The sequence below is a fragment of the Microtus ochrogaster genome, linkage group LG1, assembly GCF_000317375.1.
Source record: "Microtus ochrogaster isolate Prairie Vole_2 linkage group LG1, MicOch1.0, whole genome shotgun sequence".
In the NCBI taxonomy this organism is placed as follows: Eukaryota; Metazoa; Chordata; class Mammalia; order Rodentia; family Cricetidae; genus Microtus; species Microtus ochrogaster.
In genome coordinates this window covers 6,201,494-6,221,264 of record NC_022027.1, presented here as the reverse complement: position 1 = coordinate 6,221,264, position 19,771 = coordinate 6,201,494, and the positions used below count along the sequence as shown (strand labels likewise).

Genomic DNA, 19,771 nt, shown 5'->3' with positions numbered 1-19,771 from the left:
GGTTCAGGGAGATGCTTTGACAATGATCATCACAAGTACACCTGACTTACAACACACACACACACACACACACACACACACACACACACACGGAGAGAGAGAGAGAGAGAGACAGAGAGAGAGAGAGAGAGACAGAGAGAGAGACAGAGAGAGAGAGAGAGAGAATATATTCATGCATTGGTCACCTAAACTGTACTGGCTTCACTTAACAGGTGCAGCAAGAAAGCACAGCCACAGCCTGAAACACAAACCTTTCCACGAAGCCTACTTCTTCCTTACTCCGTGTATCTGGATTCCCTTATTGCCTTTCCATGTTAAGGCTTTGCTTTCTCTACACAGTTCACCTGTCCTGGTGAACTTTCTCTCAAAATAGAAGTTGGTCATTTGGATTCAGAGTTTATAGAGAGCCAGATTCCGTCACTCTTGTTGGAGTAGTAACTGAACTCCAGCATGCCTTTTCCTCAAGGGAACAGCGAACTTGTTTGTGGGTCATAGGAGTCACACCCTTCACTATCAGCCCACAAGGGCAGCTTACCTGAGGCTCTTTCTAAACCGTAAATGAAAGGTCATTGTGATGCCACCCAAAAATTGTTCCTTGTGTTACAGGAAGAACTTTGTGTGGAACATTTCATATATTTTGAAATATTGCTACAGACATTTAGGGAACTGTGTTTTGGAAGGACCACCCTTTGGCTGAACTCTGCTTCAGAATCCGTAGATAGGCGGTCTGGACACTAACCAGGAGGACAGGCACAATTGAGCACCAGTGGTCTCACAGCCAGAGACCACTCCTCCCAACAGCTAACCAAGGGAAGAGTAGAAAATAACAGAGAAAAATAAGTAAGTGTAAAAGGGACTCCCCATTAGAGTCCCATCTGAAATGCCTATCGTGTTTTGCTTGCTTAGGATGAGGGTACGCCCTGAAGATGGATGGGGCTGCAGCTTCTGGAACCAAATCCAGATAAACAGGAAGAGAACTGGCAAAGAGCAAGGAGTGGGGCCTCACAGATGTACCACTGGGAATGCGCCTGAGCTACCCTGTTGAGTACAGTACCCATGATCAGAAGTGGTTTCTGAGTGCATATGCGTTTGAAGAGCTGGGTTTTAAAATTTCTTTTCATTTTACTTAAGTAACTGCACAGGACGTGCCATGACCATTTTGAACAGCATAAGATAAACTCGGAAGCTAGGCCTCACAGGCTTAAGTCCAAAGTCCATGCTCTTTTCTGCTATCCCCTTGGGCCAGTTCATCCTGACTGCCTGCTTGCAGTTTTCTGTTTGTGCTTGGAGCCAAGGGTTTCCTGAAGCCCCTGCTCCCTGCACAGGCTCAGGTAGTGTTGCAGCTTGTCCTCTTGAATTTTATCTGCCGTTTGCTCTTCCAGTTCTAGGCGATTACCTTGACTGTTGATTTGTTTTGCCTCCTTTTTTATTTATTTTTGTTTTATGTATGAATGTTCTGCATGTATACCTGCCTACCAGAAGAGGGCATCACATCCTATAATATGGTTGTGAGCCACAGTGTGGTTGCTGGGAATTGAACTCAGGACCTTTGGAAGAGCAACCAGTCCTCTTGAACTGCTGAACCATTTCCCCCAGCCCCTGTTTCTGGCTCCTTTTTAATAAAATAGTGGAAATATTGATTTCCTGGTGTTTAGTTTGTATTCTTTAAATAAAAGTTGGGAACCCAAGTTGGCCCCTCCATTTATGTTTAATTTTTACTGGTTCATGGTTTATGAGATTGAAAAGTTTATACCTAGACCATACAACTCCATTTGGCTTATATAACCTTAAAGAGAAAGGAAAGACTCCAATAATTATGAAAGTCTCTGAAAGCAAGAGGCTATTAAGCCATAATTGGCTTGATAGGAAGTAGACATGGGAGATAGGTAGCTGCCTATTTGCTTCTCAGTTTACTTCTGCACTTGCTAAGTGTAGGGAGAAGAGAGGAGAGACAGTCTGCTTCTAAAATTATCTACAATTACATTAAGACATTATCCTGGCCCAGCATCTGACACCAGGAAAGTTCCACAATTAAGTCTCTATATGATGCTCTGAAAACACAGCGTCTGCAATTACTAAGTTAAATTAACAAAGGCCACAGGTAATAGAGGGAATATGGGGGGCATTTTCCTGCCAGATGGAGAAACCGGTGCATCTGCACATGACTATGAACCCCTCTTGCTGCTTGGCTTTCCCCCTTCCCTGAGCCCACATTTCTCACTGGGCGCGGATAGTGCATGATAATAAAGCCCTGGCTGGCAGGCAGCACACAGTTTGGCTCACTTTCCCAGTGTTTGTGGGAGGAGAAGCAGCGGTGCAGCTGGGAGACTGGGTCCTCTCCAGTCTCCAGATGCTTCTCCCGTGAAGACACCCATGGTCATTGAAATGGAATCAGTATTTTTGGCGTCTTGGTATTAAAATCCTTTCTACTTTTTGTTATGGTAATTGTTCATTTCTTAGGGTTTGTTTTGTGTTTTTCTCTGGTCTGTAATCTACTAAAATTGAAGGAATGAAAATCTTTTCAGCTAGGCAGTAGTGGCCTTTATTCCAGCACTCCGGGAGACAGAGGCCTGCGGATCAAGCCCAGCCTGGTCTTCAGAGCGAGTTCCAGGACTGCCAGAGCTGAAACCCTGTCTTGAGAAACAAACAAAATGTTTGAGGCATTTTCTTTCTGTTCTTTTTTTAATGACTAAGTACTTACATTTGTCAACTGAAGACTTTTTTTAAAAAAGATTTATTTATTTATTATGTATACAACATTCTGCCTCCATGTATGCCTGCAGGCCAAAAGGGGGCGATAGATCTCAGTATAGATGGTTGTGAGCCACCATGTGGTTGCTGGGAATTGAACTCAGGACCTCTGGAAAAGCAGTCAGTGCTCTTAACCTCTGAGGCATCTCTCCAGCCCCTGAAGGCTTATTTTAAATAGCTACATAATTATACATGTTGTCTTATTGTAAGACTCAGGTTTCAAATAGCAGAAGAAAGATCTAAGACACAGAGTGCCTGAATTCTAAAACTGGCTAGAAGTTTCCAAAATAGGCTATGCATTCCTTGTGTTCCCAGTGTTCTGGCTTGGGCAGCTGGAGATGAACTTGTCTGATCAGTGAGGCTGTGGGATGTGTGCAGGTCGTTTCATTGGTACTTGGAGCTTACAAAGTGTTGTAGCAGAAGGAAGCCAGCTGCTGAGTTCCCAGGCTCTGATGGCATGCTTTAAAGACCCCAGTGGCCTCCAGACCTGAGCCAGCTCGGCTAAACCACTGTCCCACTGGTGAACGGGACGTGCTATCAGGATGCAGTGACAATCCCAGGCCTTTCTCTGATGGGCAGCTAGGTGGCTTGGCTCACATGCCTGCTGGGACTGACTTGAAAATGGGATGGCCATTTCCAGAAGGGATCGTTGGAGACTTTTCAGTAGGCCAGTAGAATGCACTGCAAAGAATCATGTTAAGCAGCTATAGAGAGCAGGACCCTGGCTCCCTGGTAGGAAGCAAACTCATCCCCTGTCCTCACCCTGCCGGGAAATTGCCTTCTACAAGAGATGGAGAGAATGCCTTGGGTGCTCCCTCTCTTCTTTTTTCTTATAGAAACAAATATGTAATTAGTTAAGATAGTGCCTTTGATACTAGGTGGTATTTATTCTGGATGAGCATCTCAGAATTGCAGATCTTCTCCATGTACAAACCTTTCCCCCCACCCCCTTTTAGGTAGTGCAGGTAATTTCAACAGTGTTGGCCCTAACTGGCCATTCCTAACACCATACATATCCATTAAGGATAATTTAAATCCATCAAACACTAATCTGGTACAGATGGGGTGGGGGTACTCTGAGGTTAGAAGGGTTAGGCTTTGTAGATTGGGTGTGTCTGTTCAGTGCATTGTGCTGTGGAGGCTTTATCCAGAGCTTCCTCTCACTGCCTTCTGCCCTGCGCTCCTTGTATTGATGCTCCTTGGTGTTTTGGTCAGATTGATGGAGGTTGGTAGCTGGGTGTCCCTTGCTGGCACAGAGCATTGGAATTCCTGTCCTGACTTGAGGCTGGAGACCCTGGGCGAAGAAAAGCATGGGGAAAGGCCCTGAGGAATTGAGGAAAGGGAGAACTGGGATATGCAATGGTGTTCAAGGACACTTTTTTAAAAAATAACTTCTTTATTGACTCTTTGGGCGTTTCACATATTGCACCCCAGTTGCATTCACCTTCCTGTTCCCCCTGTCCTCCCCTCATCCCTGCCTTGCCCCGCCACATAAGGAAGCAATTCGAAGTAAGCAATCAAGCAAACAAAATCAAAAGCAACCCCCCCCCAAAAAAAAACAAAAAACCCACAACAAAAACAAAACAAAATCCACAACAACAGAAAACCTCTTTGCTTCTCCTTCTTTCCTGCTTCTCCAGCACCTCTTCATTCGTCCTGGTGATATTGGGGGCTTCATGTGCCTGCCATATTCCTCTTGATCCCATCAGTTTTACTGTCAAATGACCACTGCAGTGAGTCTCTGGGCTGGTCAAGGTCTCTGGTTCCTGGTATTGTTCCACGGGACCAGGCCCTTCCCCAGCTCCAGCTGGTCCTAGATGGGATAGATGCTAGGGTGGGGTCAACCCAAGGCCCAGCTGTGGGCCTGATAGTAGCCAAGCTGCATGCATGCCCTCAGGGTTCATTCACTTTGGCCTGTGGTAAGATGTGGGGACCATCTCTCCAGCGTGCAGGAGCCAGCTCTCTTGCTTAGTGTCCAGTGAGAGGCAAGGCCAGCAAAGACCAGCAAAGGCCAGCGGCTCGGCATGGCCCTCCGATTTTATCTTGCATGGTTCCTAGGGCTTCCAGAGGTGAGACCACAGACATCCACACAAACCCCAGCTGTAGCTGGGCCACAGACCCAGACAAGGCCCTTGTCAGCAGCTTGGGCCTAGGAGACATCCTAACTCTGAGTAGAGGTACGGGGCACTCAGGTGGGAATGGTTGTGGCCTTAACTTTAGGCCTCTGTGTGACCTTTGGTGGCAGTACAGGACCCAGACTTCAGCACAGACCCCAGCCACAGAAGAACAATAGACCCCAACATGGTCCTCAACAGTGGGTGGGTCTGGATGTCACTACTGCCCCAGCAGCAGTATGACCCTGAGACACCAATGTGTCTGCATGGTGTCAATGGTTACAGGTACATTGGACATCAGCACAGACCCTGACATGGCCAAAGGCCGCAGCTCAGCATGGTTGACATCCTAGCTCCAAGTGAAAGGCCTCGCAACTTGGATCAGGATGGCTGTAGTAGCATTATGGCCCCTGGACACCAGCGAGGTCACAGGTCACGGCCTAGACCTCAGGCTTCATGTGGCCTTTCATGACTCCCTGGGACATGGGGTGGTTGTCTCCATCCCAGGTGGCAGCAAAGGCCACCCTGATCAGTATGGTCCCAGCAGCAGCCTGGATCATGATCCCAAACGTGGACAAAGGAGGCAGCCCAGGCCCCTGGAATCAGCATAACACTCGACAACTCATGGACATCAACACAGACCATGGCTACTGTAGGACCAGGGACCCTATATTGCCCTTGGCTGCAGCCCGGCCAAACATCATAATCATGTCTTCTTTCTGCATCGTCCCATATTGCATGAACCATACTGTTTCTTAGTTACTTCCAGTTCTCCACTACATGGTTCCTTATTGTAATAAGGTAAACATGCCCGGCACTGCAGGGCTCCAGGTGCGCCCCTGGCTGTCTTCCCACCAGTCAGGTCCTCAGCTAGCCCCCATCTGTACAGTTGAACATCAGGTAGGGGCTTCTGTCTTCCTGCCAGCTGGGGCCTGAAAGACCCTGGGTGGCCGGGCCAGCTATCTTCCTGCCAGCCAGAGCCTTAGCCCAGTCAGCTAGCCCCCATCTGTCTCAAGGAAACTTTTTAAAAGAGGAACTTGATTGTGTTTTTGGTATTTGTAGCTTTCTGAAAATTTGTGTTTTAGGTGATGATTAACATAGTTTTGAATGTTTGACGCAAAAACATTTGCATAGCAGTCCTTGGATTCATAGCAACCTTTGGTTTGTTTCCAGACCTGTCTTTTATTTTTATGACAACATCCATCTCCAGATGTTAAACGCGGGGAGAATGTGTGTGTTTCTCTCTCTTTTCTGGATGTCAGAGGATTCTTTCCCTTCCCAAAATATCCCAGAAGCCCCAACCTCTATCTTCTAGCCAAGGCAGCTCAGCGCCTCCATCTTCTGGAAGTTAACGGTGAAGAGTTGGTTGTTAGTGTTGTCGGGAGCCGTGCAGAACCTCAGGCATGTACACCGTAGTGGGCATATGCATCCATCTGTGCTCTGGAGGTGGTCCTGCTCACCCCTCCTCAGTGGAAGATTGGCATATGCAGAGAAGGCTGGTCCTGGCGTAGCGCCCGTTTCTAGTGAGGCAGAATGGAGGAGGAGGAGAGCTGCTGGGTAGAGGAAGAGAAGCCTTCGTTTTGGAGAATGCATTTAGGGACTGCAAACACGGTTGAGGGCACAAGTGAACTCACATTACTGAACACCTTTGTAAAGGAACTTTCACACAGTAGTGCACAGAATTCTGTTGCATTCCACACTGAATATATTGGATTTTTTTTTTAATTCTTGCAGATTGTGATGAGATTTAAGCAAACTGTAGAAACAGAGTTCGGTAATGTTAAAATGTTTTGGGGGATTGTCATGTTCTCCCTTTTGAGTGTCCTAGGCCAGCTTTTATGTAACTTTTATTTGCAAGACTTCAGATATCCAAGTCAGCTTGGGACTCACTCATCAGGCGCAGAAAGGGAGGGTTTAGGACATGCTCAGCCATGCGAGCAGTACGAGCCACACATGGCCTCTGAGCAAACTTCATTACATTAAACCTGGACATTTGGTCAGCCACTTGTGCCTAGAACTTAAGTCAGTTTGTAAAGCAACTTTATTTAAAATTAAAAAAAGTGCTCTTATTTAAAATAAATATTATAGGCAAATGAAGTGAAATCAATATTTCTTTAGTTCTGCCTAAGAATCACCCATCCTAACTCACAGAGGTGAGTTAGGTGACATAAATTTCTCATAAACATTCATTCTTTGCTAAATGAATCTGCATAAAGGACAGGCTATCCTAATATAACAGTGATTTTCGCTGGGGTCCAACATTCATATGACTTTGGCAGAAATAGAATCTTTGTGTTTCATAGTTAGATGCTGGGTGGTGACAATCTGCCACCTGTCATTCCATTGTGAGATTGTCTTATGCTATGACATGGGTATTGGTTATGTGACATTGTCCAGAACAGGTAGGATCCCGAACCTTGCAGGCCTGTGTGTGTATCAGCCATGCTTCCTGTTCATAGCAATTCCACGTATTTTTATATAATCTTTATTCCACAAGAGTGAGGTATGCATTTCACTTGATAAATTTGCCAAGAATTTTGGCACTGGACTGCTCCAGAGGAAAAAGCTTCCAAACAGAAAGTACAATCTGTGACTGCTCCTCCATTGTTCAGGAAAGCACAGCTTTGGCTCCCTAAGCCTCACAACAAATAAAGCTGTTAAATGTCAGACTCGGCGAAATTCAGGCTTGGTGTTTCAGCATGGGTACTGTGAACCATATTCTGATGTTGCTTACAACTGTTTGGAAGCAAGTGTAAGGTTGAAAAGACTGTTACTAGTGGTTAGAAACTCTGTGGTGCTAGGCCTGTTCTGAGTCCATGAGGACTTCAAGGGCCGTTTATAAGTGGTACAAAGCAAAGGTGACCTTTACCTACCGTGTATATTATCATAACTGTATATTGCTTTTAAAAAAATTTAGTTTTACGTTTAGTGATTTTTGAGTCTGATAATTGAACATTGGAGAAGCTAACCCTTCCTTGTTTTACTCACTTTCAAAATATAGCTGAGTTTTAAAACGTTAAGAGTTAAAATTATATTTAAAATTTAGATAGTTATTACATATGAAGGCAGAGAAAAAGAATAATGTACTTTGTTTAAAATGCTAATATATAAACAGTAAATGAAGATAACTCTCACTTATTATCAAGAGTTTTTAATTGAAAGGACTCAGATAATAAATACATTGTTTGGTTTCCTCTGTAAAGTGGGATCCCATTCTCCCCTTCCGCCTGTATTTTGTAGAGCTGTGGTTCTGGTTATGCTGTTTTTTTTCTTTTTAAATTTCATTTTTACTAATTTGCGTCTATATGTAATGTCTGTGAAAACCAGAAGAGGGAGCCAGAGTCCCTAGAGCTGGAGTTTCAGATAGCTGTGAGTTGCTGGTGTGAGTTGCTGGTGTGAGTTGCTGGTGTGAGTTGCTGGTGTGAGTTGCTGGGAACTGAGCACAGGTTCCCTCTAAGAGCAGCAGCTGCCTTTGACGCTGAACGATTTTTTCAGTCCTAAGAAGTCTTTAAAGTATGATGACAAGATCTGGCTGATAGAGTGTTTTAATGTAAAAGTCACTAAGCCTCTGTGTTTCTCACCACTGACTTTTGCTTGTTCGTTTTTCGAGACAGAGTTTCGCTGTGTAGCCCCAGATGTCCTGGAACTCACTCTGTAGACTAGGTTGGCCTTGAACTCAGAGATCTGACTGCCTCTGCCTTTTGAGTGCTGGGATTAAAGGTGTGTGCCACCACCATAGCATGGCAATTTTACCTTTCTTTGTTACCCCAACAAGGGCCGACAATAACAGTATAGACCAGAAAAGGTCACCGGGAAGAACAGAATGAGAAAAATAAGGAAAGTGGGATGGCCCATATGAAGTAAACCTTCCGATGTTTTTAGTTGTGTTGGGTTTGGACTCATGGGCTGTGTGTTCGAGGTTAGATTGCACTCTTCCGGCTCTAGACACAGCAGTGGTAAAGGTATTGTGACAGAAATATCACGGTCTTGTGACTTGGTCCAGGTGTTTAATTATGGAAGGTTTAAAATAATGGGATGGAAAAATAATATTAGGCAAATGCTGCTATCATTTAAAACAGAATCATATATTAGTAAAACTGCTTTATAATGTTGAGTCCACTAAGAAGATAAAGTGATTATGATGTGGTTGGGCACGGTGGCGCATGCCTTTAACTCCAGCACTCTGAGGCTCATGGTAGGGGTTTAATAAACCACCGATAAGTGGACTATAAAGGATAAAGGTGATTATCATGAGTTTCCTTTTACTAACAAGGTGTAAGAAAAGAATGTCACTGCTGTTTCTTCTCAGAGTGGCCGGATTTCATGAGTTTTGGATGTAATCTCTATAGCACTTGTGTGCTTTAAAATGTATTGTTTGTGAGAAGAGTGCTTGAACCTCTAGGCGTGCTGACAGGAAGCTGACAGTGCTTCAGGCTGGCTCCTAAGTCACAAAGAGCCACGACAGTCTTCACACCTAGGATGGTATTGACGGATGTTCTTAGGAGTTGGTTCTCTCCTCCCACCATGTGGGAACCTGGAGGTTGATCAGCAGTAGGGGCTTTATCCTGTTGAGCCATCTTTCTGGCCCTTGTCATGGTTTTGTTGTTTAATTGTTTCTTAAGCGTATAATGGCTTCCTAAAATAATTGAATGCTTGTGAGTTTGGAAATCATTTTGAACTGTTTGTCTCCACGTTTGTGTACAGAGGATTCCCGGCACAGAAAAGGGAAGTTGTCCCTCTCAAGAACGTAGACCTCGATATCTGAATACCAAAGACGTTTTTCTTCACCCGTATTCCCCATCTTTCCAAAGACATCATTATCAACCAATGAGTTTGTACTATGGAGCCTTGTGTCCTCTAAAGACATGAACCTGAATAGCAATTGGTGACCTGGCTTTACAGGTCACTGGTCACTTGAGTGTTCCTCTGTGTTGGCTCTTTTACACCCTGCAGAATGCCTCAGCAGACAAACAGTAGTAGACAGGGTATAGCTGTCCTGATTTTGGTGACTAAATAGTTGAGAAGGCTGATGGCAAACTCCTATAGGTCTAGTACTGAAAAATCTCATACATACACTTTGGTATCTTTAAAGTCCCGAGAAAACTTATTTTTATATTTAATGTTTTAAAGAATAGAGTATTAACCATCCAGTGAATACTTTTACACGTCTTCTGTGAGTGAAATTGGCAGATTTTAAGTGTGTGTAGGGTTTGTAAATTCTGTAAAAGCAATTGTTAACATCTGATCTTCCTCCTGGAAGTGGGTTGGCTGGTGTGGGTCATCCTGTTCATTTTACTTGAATTTATTTGCGCTTTTAATTAAGATTTGGCAACAAATAAGTGTGTGCATATGTGTATTGCCAGTGAAAATTCCTTGTATTCTTCTTTATTTTCTTCTATAAGATCTTACTAGATTTTTTAAAAAAAAATACTGTCTGCTCAGTTTTTTGCTTGTTTTGTTTTATTTTTACATAGTGAAGAATTAGAAGGTAGACACTTTAAACTGTCTAAAACCCAGTCACAAACTAGGTATTCCACGTGTCACTCTTAGGACAGTGTTGACTTTAGTCCTTGCAGGGTTATCGCAGGAGCTCATACAATGGCAGGAGAGTCAGACAGATTCTCGGACCCTCTCTATATATTACCCTACCCTCTTGAGCTCTTCCTAAAGGCAGAGTTCCAAGACAGCCAAATGTCCAGCGTTTCTCTTCCTGCTAATCTTGACTCAGCCATTTAAGAAGCACAAATTTAATCTGCCCTAGGAACGCATGACTGATAGCACCCGGGGAAGATCCAACCCATTGTCGATAACTTCCAAAGATACCTCGTGTGTGGTGTGAATGTGCTCATAGCTGACGCAGCCTCTGGCTGAAGAGGTTTGTAGCATGGTCTGTTGGTCAGTAGATGGCACCAAATCCAAAACTTATCTGGTGAGGGGTTACACTACTTGGGTTTCTCTTTGAGTTAAATTAAATGAATTTTGAATGATTATGCTCTGAAGGATTAATAGTAGTATGAAGTTCCTCTTTACTAGAAATAGACTGTTCCAAGGCATATTTTATTTAAAAAAAAAAAAACCTTGATGTTACATTAACCATCTCCAAGGTCAAATTGTGTGACTGTATTGACTGGTCCTCCCTCCTTCCTTGCCTCTCTCCCTATGTTAGAGTTGTTTAACTATAAGGTCACTCAATCAATAGAATTTAGCTTGCTCTTTTGTGTTTTGTTGAAATTCTGTAAATATATTGTTAATATAACTTAAAAATTAGTATGCGAGCATGTTTTTCATGTTGGGCTTCGCTGTATCTGCTGGGAATTCCACTCCCATTAAGGGGTTTTCTGTTTCTGCAGTGAAGGTTGACTATGAGAGCAGGGGTTGTGGGTTGTTGGGTGGACTTGGTGCTTTTTCCTGAAGAGCTTACAGGATTTGCTGCCATTCACTGGTGGCTTGTGAGAAAACAGTAAAAGAGGACGCAGTGGTTTGCTTGGGCCGCCATTGGTCCCATTCCAGCCACAGTTAGTTGAGCATGGAGACCCAGTTGTATCTGAGGTATGTGATTGTCTGTTGGAACTGGAGAAAGACATGCTGGAAGCGCATTAGGAGAACGGTTTCTTTTCAGCATGCGCGTGCTTTGTTTCCTTTGGATGGTGCATTTTTGAGGGACCAGTCCTGTGTCGCTGGGCCGATCTAGTTTTATTAACACACTCTAGTGTGAGAGGTCTGCCGACTGGTCCTTGTGCACATCCTTGGTACACACCGAGGAAAGCATGGGCCAAGTGTGAGGAGAAAGGAGGACAGAAAATAGCTAACATCCCTTGTGGTATCTTGTCTACCACCAAGACAGGAGTTATCTCCATCCCCACCTCCTTAGATTTGCTGTCAACTTACTTGCTGACTGAGCCTGAGTCCCTGTAGTGAAGCTAAACATATATAGGAACTTAACCATACCAATAGGAATCAAGCTCAGAGCCTTACTAATGCCATAGGCCTAGCCAGATCTTTCACTAGGTCCTGCTAGCCACCACACACACACACACACACACACACACACACACACACACACACACACACACCCCCTACAACCACATCAGGTCTACCATCTGTGTGGTGCCAAACCACTTCCATCTTGGAGTAGTCTCCAAGCAGCTCTGCTTCTATTTTTGCCTCCTAGAACCTGTTTTCCACGTGGCACCAAGAATACTTCTTTAGAAGCACACATCTAGCAGTGACAGATGCCAGCTCAGAGTTCATCATGCTAGACTCTCGGCTGTCTCTGGCCTTTCCCTCTCTACACCAGACTCTAGTTATACTAAGGATGCAATGGCGCGGTGTTTCCTCTGTCTAGAGTACCGCTCTTCTAACCTGTCTCAGGACTAAAAGGTCTTTATTGCTCACAATCTAAAACAGCCCCTCTCAAGTTTTTCTGCTTGTGTTCTGTTTCCTTAAACTCCTTGGCTTTTCTTGTGCGTTTTTGTCCACCTTTGTCTATGAGGACATGAGCTTCACTTACGCCGTTTATTGTTCTCCCTGGAATCTAGAGCAGTGCTGGGCATGTAGCAAGTCCTCAGTATATTTGGGTTCAATACGTGAGTTTTGAATGGAGAAGCCATATTTAAAGCTAAGTCTATTTCTCCTAATCCTTCAAGCATATTGTGATAAAGTGAAGACATCAGCGGGCCAGAATCTATTTCATAGTTATTCCTAAAAATTCATCATGACCACACAGGGTGCCAAAAGACTGGGGATTAGTATTGGCATTGGTCATAGAATTTATAATAACAGTGGCATAAATTATTACAGCATTTATTAAGTATTTACTATGCCTGGATACTATCCTTGATGCTGCTATATGCTTACATCGTAACCTTCGGCGTTAATTTTGACATGTAAATGAGATGTATAGAAGGAATGATTTGTTATTTTCTTACATAACATTTTATGGATGAGAGACTAGCAGATAATAGTTTCCGGTGATAGACAATAAAACTAGATGAATTCTTTCAGATACCCAAGTAGGTGTTGATATAGCCCTGACAGAGCTTTAAACCTGCACTTCAAACTTTCTAGAAAAGGAAGAACCAGGAGAAATGGCTCAGAGGTTAAGAGCACTGGCTGCTCTTCCAGAGGTTCTGAGTTCAATTCCCAGCAACCACATGGTGGCTCACAACCACCTATAATGAGATTTGGTGTCCTCTTCTGGTCTGCAGGCAGGATACTGTATATGTAATAAATAAATAAATCTTAAAATAAAGTAAAATTGAAAAGAAAAGAAAAGGAGAACCATTAGTTTGGCACCCGGCATTTCATTTAGTCTTCTCAACAGCCTGCGACCTCTCCGCCCACCTCACGTTTGGGGGAAAACCATAAAGTGGGTTGGCCCAGGTGGTGCATTTGATAGGAAGCAAAGCCAAAGTTCAAACCCAGCCCTGGCTCTAGAAGGCATCTCTGGACAGGCAGGAACAGCTTCACTTTCTATTCACTGTGATCCTACCGGGTCTGTGGAGACGGTACGCTTTGTCTATAAATGAATCTTCCCCTTTCTTCCTCACAGAACTCTAAGAAGGAACTGATGTGGAAGAGCGCCTGAGACAGTTCAAGATGACGACCACAGTGGCCACAGACTATGACAACATTGAGATCCAGCAGCAGTACAGCGATGTCAACAACCGCTGGGATGTGGATGATTGGGACAACGAAAACAGCTCCGCACGGCTCTTCGAGCGGTCCCGTATCAAGGCTCTGGCAGGTGAGTCTCCTACCTGTCGCTGGATGCTGGGTAGTCCCCTGAAAATCGACCGTCTCTGCTTTTAAGGCTGTCTTGTTTGAAGTTGATCTCAGCTTACTTTAAGGTATTCTGTGAGAGCTAGCTGGCCCTTTTATAAGACATTTACATTTAGAGAGCTACCAACCTTATTGGCCAAAATAATTTAGAACACAGTAATGTTGATAGCAATTTAGAAAGAACTGCTGAGAGCTTGTAAGGATTTTTTATTTCTGATACGTCTTTCATTTCAAAATATTGAAGCACACTGTTCTTTATTTTAAAGAATCCAAATAAGCTGTGTAGTGAATGCTGGTGGCTGTGCTTAGAGCCACGCGGGGTTGATTAGTATCTGCAAGGGACTTTAGATCTGCAGAGCGGCAGTGTCCTCTAGGAAGGGCGCGTCTGGTGCTGTCAGCGAGGAGGTCTGCCCCTGACCCACTCTCTTAGTGTGCCTCCTTCCCACGTGATTGCTTTTTTCCTTGCTGCTGCTGACTTCGTCAACGGTTCAGGGGTCCTCGTCAGGAAAAGGTGCCATCACTTTGAAAACCGAGCAGTTTCAGACACACGCGAAACGAGAATCAAACTGGAGTATATACTTTTGAGACTCAGAGGAAGCTGTTTCCAAGTGAGAAAGCAGAGTAGTGATTTTCCCCGTGGTGTTACTAATTACAGTAGATTCAGAGTCATGGTAGGAGCAGGTACATTTGTTATTGATTGTAAAAATAGTTCATCTTCCTGTCGTCTCTATAGTAGAATCTGATTATAAAGCAAGAAGAAGGGGATCTGACTCGTGTGGCCAAAGTGACAGAGAAATTGTTGGCCACGGAGTAGGCCAAGTCCAACTTTAGAGAAGCCTTCCTGCGGGCTTACGTGATCTGAGCAGACCTGGCTTTTTTCTTCTTTACTTTTTAGCTATGTTGGTTATGCAGGCTGTCTTCACAAGTGAGCTCCCTCTCTACAGTGGATACGAGGTGGTTGTCCCAAGTCCCAGAAGACCTCACTATGTAGAAAAGAGCACATCTGCCTCACTATGGTCCTGGGATCATGATTGGCATTGGAGAATAGGGTGCTCTCCGTATTTCACTAAACCAGATGCTCCCTAGAGGGAGAGTTCTGTCTGTCCCGCCTGAGCAGCAAGGCTAGAGAGTTGGGAGAAGAGGACAATAAATGGTGGAGCTGTGCCTAACCAGATTCCTCGGGAATGTTATTCTACTGCTTTAGGATGAGTTGTGTCTGAGCAGTGGTGATTTGAAGAGTGTGTGTGTGTGTGTGTGTGTGTGTGTGTGCGCGCGCGCGCGCGCGCGCGCGCGCGCGAGAGCGAGCATGCCTGGGGGTGGGATGACAAGGAATGGCGGAGGAGCATGTATATAGTGTATGCATGTGGCTGTGGGCATACCTGTGGAGGCTGGAGGTTGGCATCAAGTGTCCTCTGTTGCTCTTCACCTTATTCTTTGAATCAGGGCCTCTCGCTGAACCTGTAACCCTTCTGCCTCTGCCTCTGCCTCCTGCCACAGCCGCCTGTGTATGTGGGTGCTGGGATAGGAAGTCAGACCTCGTGCTTACATACAAGCGCTCCACTCAGGAGCCATCTTCCCAGTCCCTAAAGCTCTTTCTTGCTTTTGCCTGGATGAATGAATGATGATCCAGTCACTCCCTCAATTCGGTGCTTTGTGTTCTAGCTCATTCATTAACATGAAGCTTCACAGCGGCCGTTCACAACTATGGGTCGTGACCTCTCTGGGGCCTGAAGGACCCTTCCATAGGGTCGGCCTAAAATCATTGGAAACAGAGATTTACATTATGATTTATAACAGTAGCAAAATTACAGTTGTGAAATAGCAACAAAAAATAAAATTAAGGTTGGGGGGGGTCACCATGATATGAGGAGCTGTATTAAAGGGTCACAGCATGAGGAGGACTGAGAACCACTGCCTTCATAGAAGTCGTGACTGTGGACTATGCTGCTGGATCAGTTAGTACTTCTTTTTCATGAATCTTCGTTTCGGACTTAAGACCCTTCTGCTGCGGTAGGGTGTTTGTTACCACTGACCATGAGCCTCATGCTTCGGTTCCAAGCCATCCTACGTTGTCTTATTTTAAGGACATTTTACTTACAAAATGTACAGCAGCTTCTTGGGGTTTTTTCTTTTTTTCCACATATATGTGATGTGCATGTGCGTGCACATGTGTGTGTGTGCTTGTTTTGGATGTATGCAGATACATGTGCATGTACATGTTTGCACAAGCATGTTGAAATCCAAAGTTGATATCTGTTATTTCCCTTAGTCCCTCTCTGCTTTATTTTTTGAGGGTCTTCCTAAGTCCAGGCTTCAGTAATTCCAGCTAGTTTAAGTTGCCAGCTCGCTCCCCGGATCCCATCTCTGCCTCCGGAGTATTGGTCATATGGAAGACCTTCATATTGCTTGACTTACCATGTGGATCCAGAATGTAGTCTTCACACCTGGACAGCAACTTCTTTATCCACTGAGCCACATCCCCAGCTCTTGTCTGCTTTTCCCTATGTGACATCTTTCTATACATTCAGACTCAAGAGCCCTGCTTTTGTTAGTGTTGGTCCTTGTCATAACCTTCTAAGGATATCGATTCTGGTCCCAGAATAATTGGTTACAGTAATAACAGCAAGGGCTCAATATTCTGCTTACTCTGCTCCAGGAACTGCTATAAATGCAATGCACATATTAATAGTTAATGGAAGCCAGGCAGGGTAGCATGTGTTTGTACTAGCCTTTGGGATGTTGAGGCCAACCTGATACAGTGAGACCTTGTCTCAACCACAGTGAAAAAAAGAAAAGTAGCCAGTGCCGTGACAATTGCAGGAGGGAGGCTGCTGTTGTCTGAACTGTAGAAGAGGGACTGCAGATACAGAGTAAATATTCTCTCCAAGGACACTGTTGACAGAGAAGCACAGTAAGCCCTGGCAGGATAGAAAACAATAACTTTAGCTTCCTCCTCACAGAAGCAGGGAGGAAAAGCAACCTCTCCACTCTTGAGCCTGTGCTGGCCTCAGGTCCTCAGTTACCCTGCTTCAGCTTCTCCAGGTTCTGGGGTCACTGATGTAAGCTACCGTGTCCAGCAAGGCTTAGAGACGTTAAGTAAGTAAGTAATTAGACTTAATATTGATTGTTGCCGTATACTCAGCATGTTTCAGGATGGAAAATTATTAATGCTTTTTCCCATTTTACTAAGTCTTTGAAATACACACCCTCATTTTACATATGAGAGACTAGTAAGAATCAAGTCTAAATTTCAACATAGGTCAAAACATGGTGGCTAGTGCTTCCTCTTGCACTCACTGCTGCTGTTGAGAGTTCACAGGGAAGGTGAGGACATTCTTCAGTCCTGCTGCATTGCAAGGAGTTCATGGCGCGCTGGTCCAGCCTTCAGGCAGTAGACTGGGAAGTGAGTTTGTGTCTTGTGTAAGTATTTCCCGCATCCCATGGTGCCATGCCCACATTCCTCACCTCTGACCAGCGGGCGCCTTAGTGTAGTGAAACACGCGATGACTCACAGAAAGCTTCAGTCTTCTAAGAGATGTCAGGGGCTGGTGATGTAATTCAGTGGGAGAATTCTTGCCTAGCCTATGCAAGGTCCCGTGTTCAGTCACCAGTACTACAAGAAAAAGCAACAACTAAAAAAAAAATAAATCTTAAATTATTTCTTTTTTTAAACCTGTATATGTGATTGTGGCTTATGTTTTGTAGAATCCACACAGATAAGAGGAAGGAAGAGAGGAGCATTTTTACATGTATAACATACTTAGTTTGAGAATATGGATAAAAGTAATTAGAATTAATAATTTTATCAAGTCTTATAAACAGTCTAGAAAAAATTTGAAATAGTGTATACTGACATAGTCACCATTTATATCTGAGGGAATTTTCCATATTTGGAGTTTTTCCTGAAATAAAATCCAGATTATTTTGTAATTAGAAAAAAAATCATCTTAAACATCTTATGTAGCAATTAGACATTTTGGTACTTTTTTCCCTAAAAAAATGATCAAAGAATAAAGCATATATGGATGTACATTTTAACAATGTGTAATATTTGACATAGGATAATATTCAACATTAAAGTGTCCATTGCACTAACATTTTTTGATCAATTGTGGACATGGTGAAAGAAGTTGACCGGTTACCAGTGCACACTCAAAATCAGTTTATTTTACTGTGTGCACAATTTCCCTGCGGAGGGCTGAAGTGATAGACAGGCATACTGTTTCTAATTCAATGCGGTTCCTGCGGCAGCATCAGAAGTAGCTCCTCCCCCAGCACACGGGCTGGATTTGCTACAGGATTCACCGCTAGCCTTGAGCTGAGCTTTCAGTCCCCCTCCTCCGCCTCTGAGTATGGATGTAATGGGCAAAGTCTTGACTGAATCAGCATCTCCTGTGAGACCGTTCCATTGGATTTTCTAGAAAAAAATAATGCCAACGTAGATGTTAGGTAGTTTTTTCAGTTATATTTAGTTTATGATACAAATTCTATTATGATAGCTTGATTATTAAACTATAGATTTGTCAGTAATTTTGGCATGATTCATATGAACTAGTAACCCACAAGCAAGTATTTAGGAAACAAGGGAGCTAAACATTTAGTCTGTGTCTACTGATTAGATTTTTTGAGTTTGTTTTTGGGGTGGGGGTGGGGGAGGGGCTTTTGAGGCAGGATTTCTCTATGTAACAATCCTGGCTGTCCTGGAACTCACTCAGTAGACCATACTGCCCTGAGTGGGGGGATTAACGGTGTGTGCCACCACTGCCCAGCCTGATTATTAGATTTTTTTAAAAAAGAATCCTGAATTTATAATTACTTTTAGTCAGTCATTTCTGATCGCAAAGAATGGAGATGTTTTCTGAATTAAAGAGATATGGGCTGGATTTATTGGTAAAGAACAGAGTTGTCTAATGTGGGCAAGGCCCTGGTTTCACTCCTGACATCAAAATAATTATAATAATTAATAATAATAAGTAGTAGTAGTATGTGATAGAATTAAGGGAGGGTAAAGAGGGTTACTGAAAAGTTTCAGGCAAGGGCCCATTGTGGTAACTGTGCTTTTAATCCCAGAACTCAGGAAGCAGAGCCAGGCAGATCTCTGAGTTTGAAGCCAATTTGGTCTGCATAGCAAGCGTCAGGCTAGGCAATATTTATATAGTAAGCCACTGTCCCAAAGGAGAGAGAAAGAGAGGTGCCTGGAAGGAGACAGGGAGAGGGAGAGAAGAGGTCGGTTTCATACAGAGCCACTGGATAAAGCCGTGTGCTATCTGATTGGTATAGGGCAGTGTCTCCATTATTCATCCTTTGGAGCTCTCCAAGTAACTGTTCCTTCATAACTTGGCTCACGTCTGACTTCAGTGCATTGTAGATTCAACTTTACTTCTTGTCTAACTTTAAAAAAAATAAACTTCAGTGCAAATTATATTTATGACTTTATTGCCTCAATAGCATAGTTTCTTTGAGTACAAATTTCTGTAAGGTTGGGTGTGGTATTGAAGTTGACCCAGATAACTTCTTATACCCAGGCATGGCCAGTTGGAGACTTACAGAGGCAGCTTGAGACCGATGGAGTACTTGGCGGGTGAAGGCACTTGCCGCCAGTCCTGGCGACCCAAGTTTGATCCCCAGGACCCACATGGCGTGGAGAGAAAACTGAGTCACAGCAGTTTTCCTTTGACCTCCACGTCATTTTGTGCTGTGTATACAAGCCCTTCCTCCAAGTTAAAAAATAAATTAAGCCAGGTGGTGGTGGCGTACTCAGGAGACAAAGGCAGGCAGATCTCTATGAGTTCAAGACCAGCCTGGTCTACAGAGCGAGTCCCAAGACAGCCAGGGCTACACAGAGAAACCCTGTCTCAAGCAACCAAAATAAACAAAATGAAAAGCAGAAAAAAGGCATTTGTAGAGATGTGGTACCCAGCCATCTGACTGTAGGTGTGGTGGTGTGTCCTAGAGAGTATAGCTGTGTTGCCTAACTGTCTGACGGTAGGTGTGGTTGGTGTGTCGTAGAGAGTGTAGCCGTGTTACCCGGCCATCTGAGTGTAGTGTGTCATCGTAGAGAGTGTACCTATGTTACCCGGCCATCAGGCTGTGGGTGTGGTTGGTGTGTCGTAGAGAGTGTACCT

The 19,771-nt window shown here is 44.0% G+C and overlaps 1 protein-coding gene across 2 annotated transcripts in view; it reads left to right on the top strand.

Annotated features, from left to right (window-relative positions):
- Sptbn1 (spectrin beta, non-erythrocytic 1) overlaps positions 1-19,771 on the top strand; it is a 165,401-nt gene that overhangs the window by 31,200 nt on the left and 114,430 nt on the right. For both annotated transcript variants that reach the window (XM_005359172.3, XM_026785213.1), the window contains exon 2: positions 13,417-13,611. In XM_005359172.3, the coding sequence (XP_005359229.1) occupies positions 13,464-13,611 (148 nt within the window). In that variant the 5' untranslated portion in view covers positions 13,417-13,463. The remainder of the gene's footprint in view (positions 1-13,416; positions 13,612-19,771) is intronic.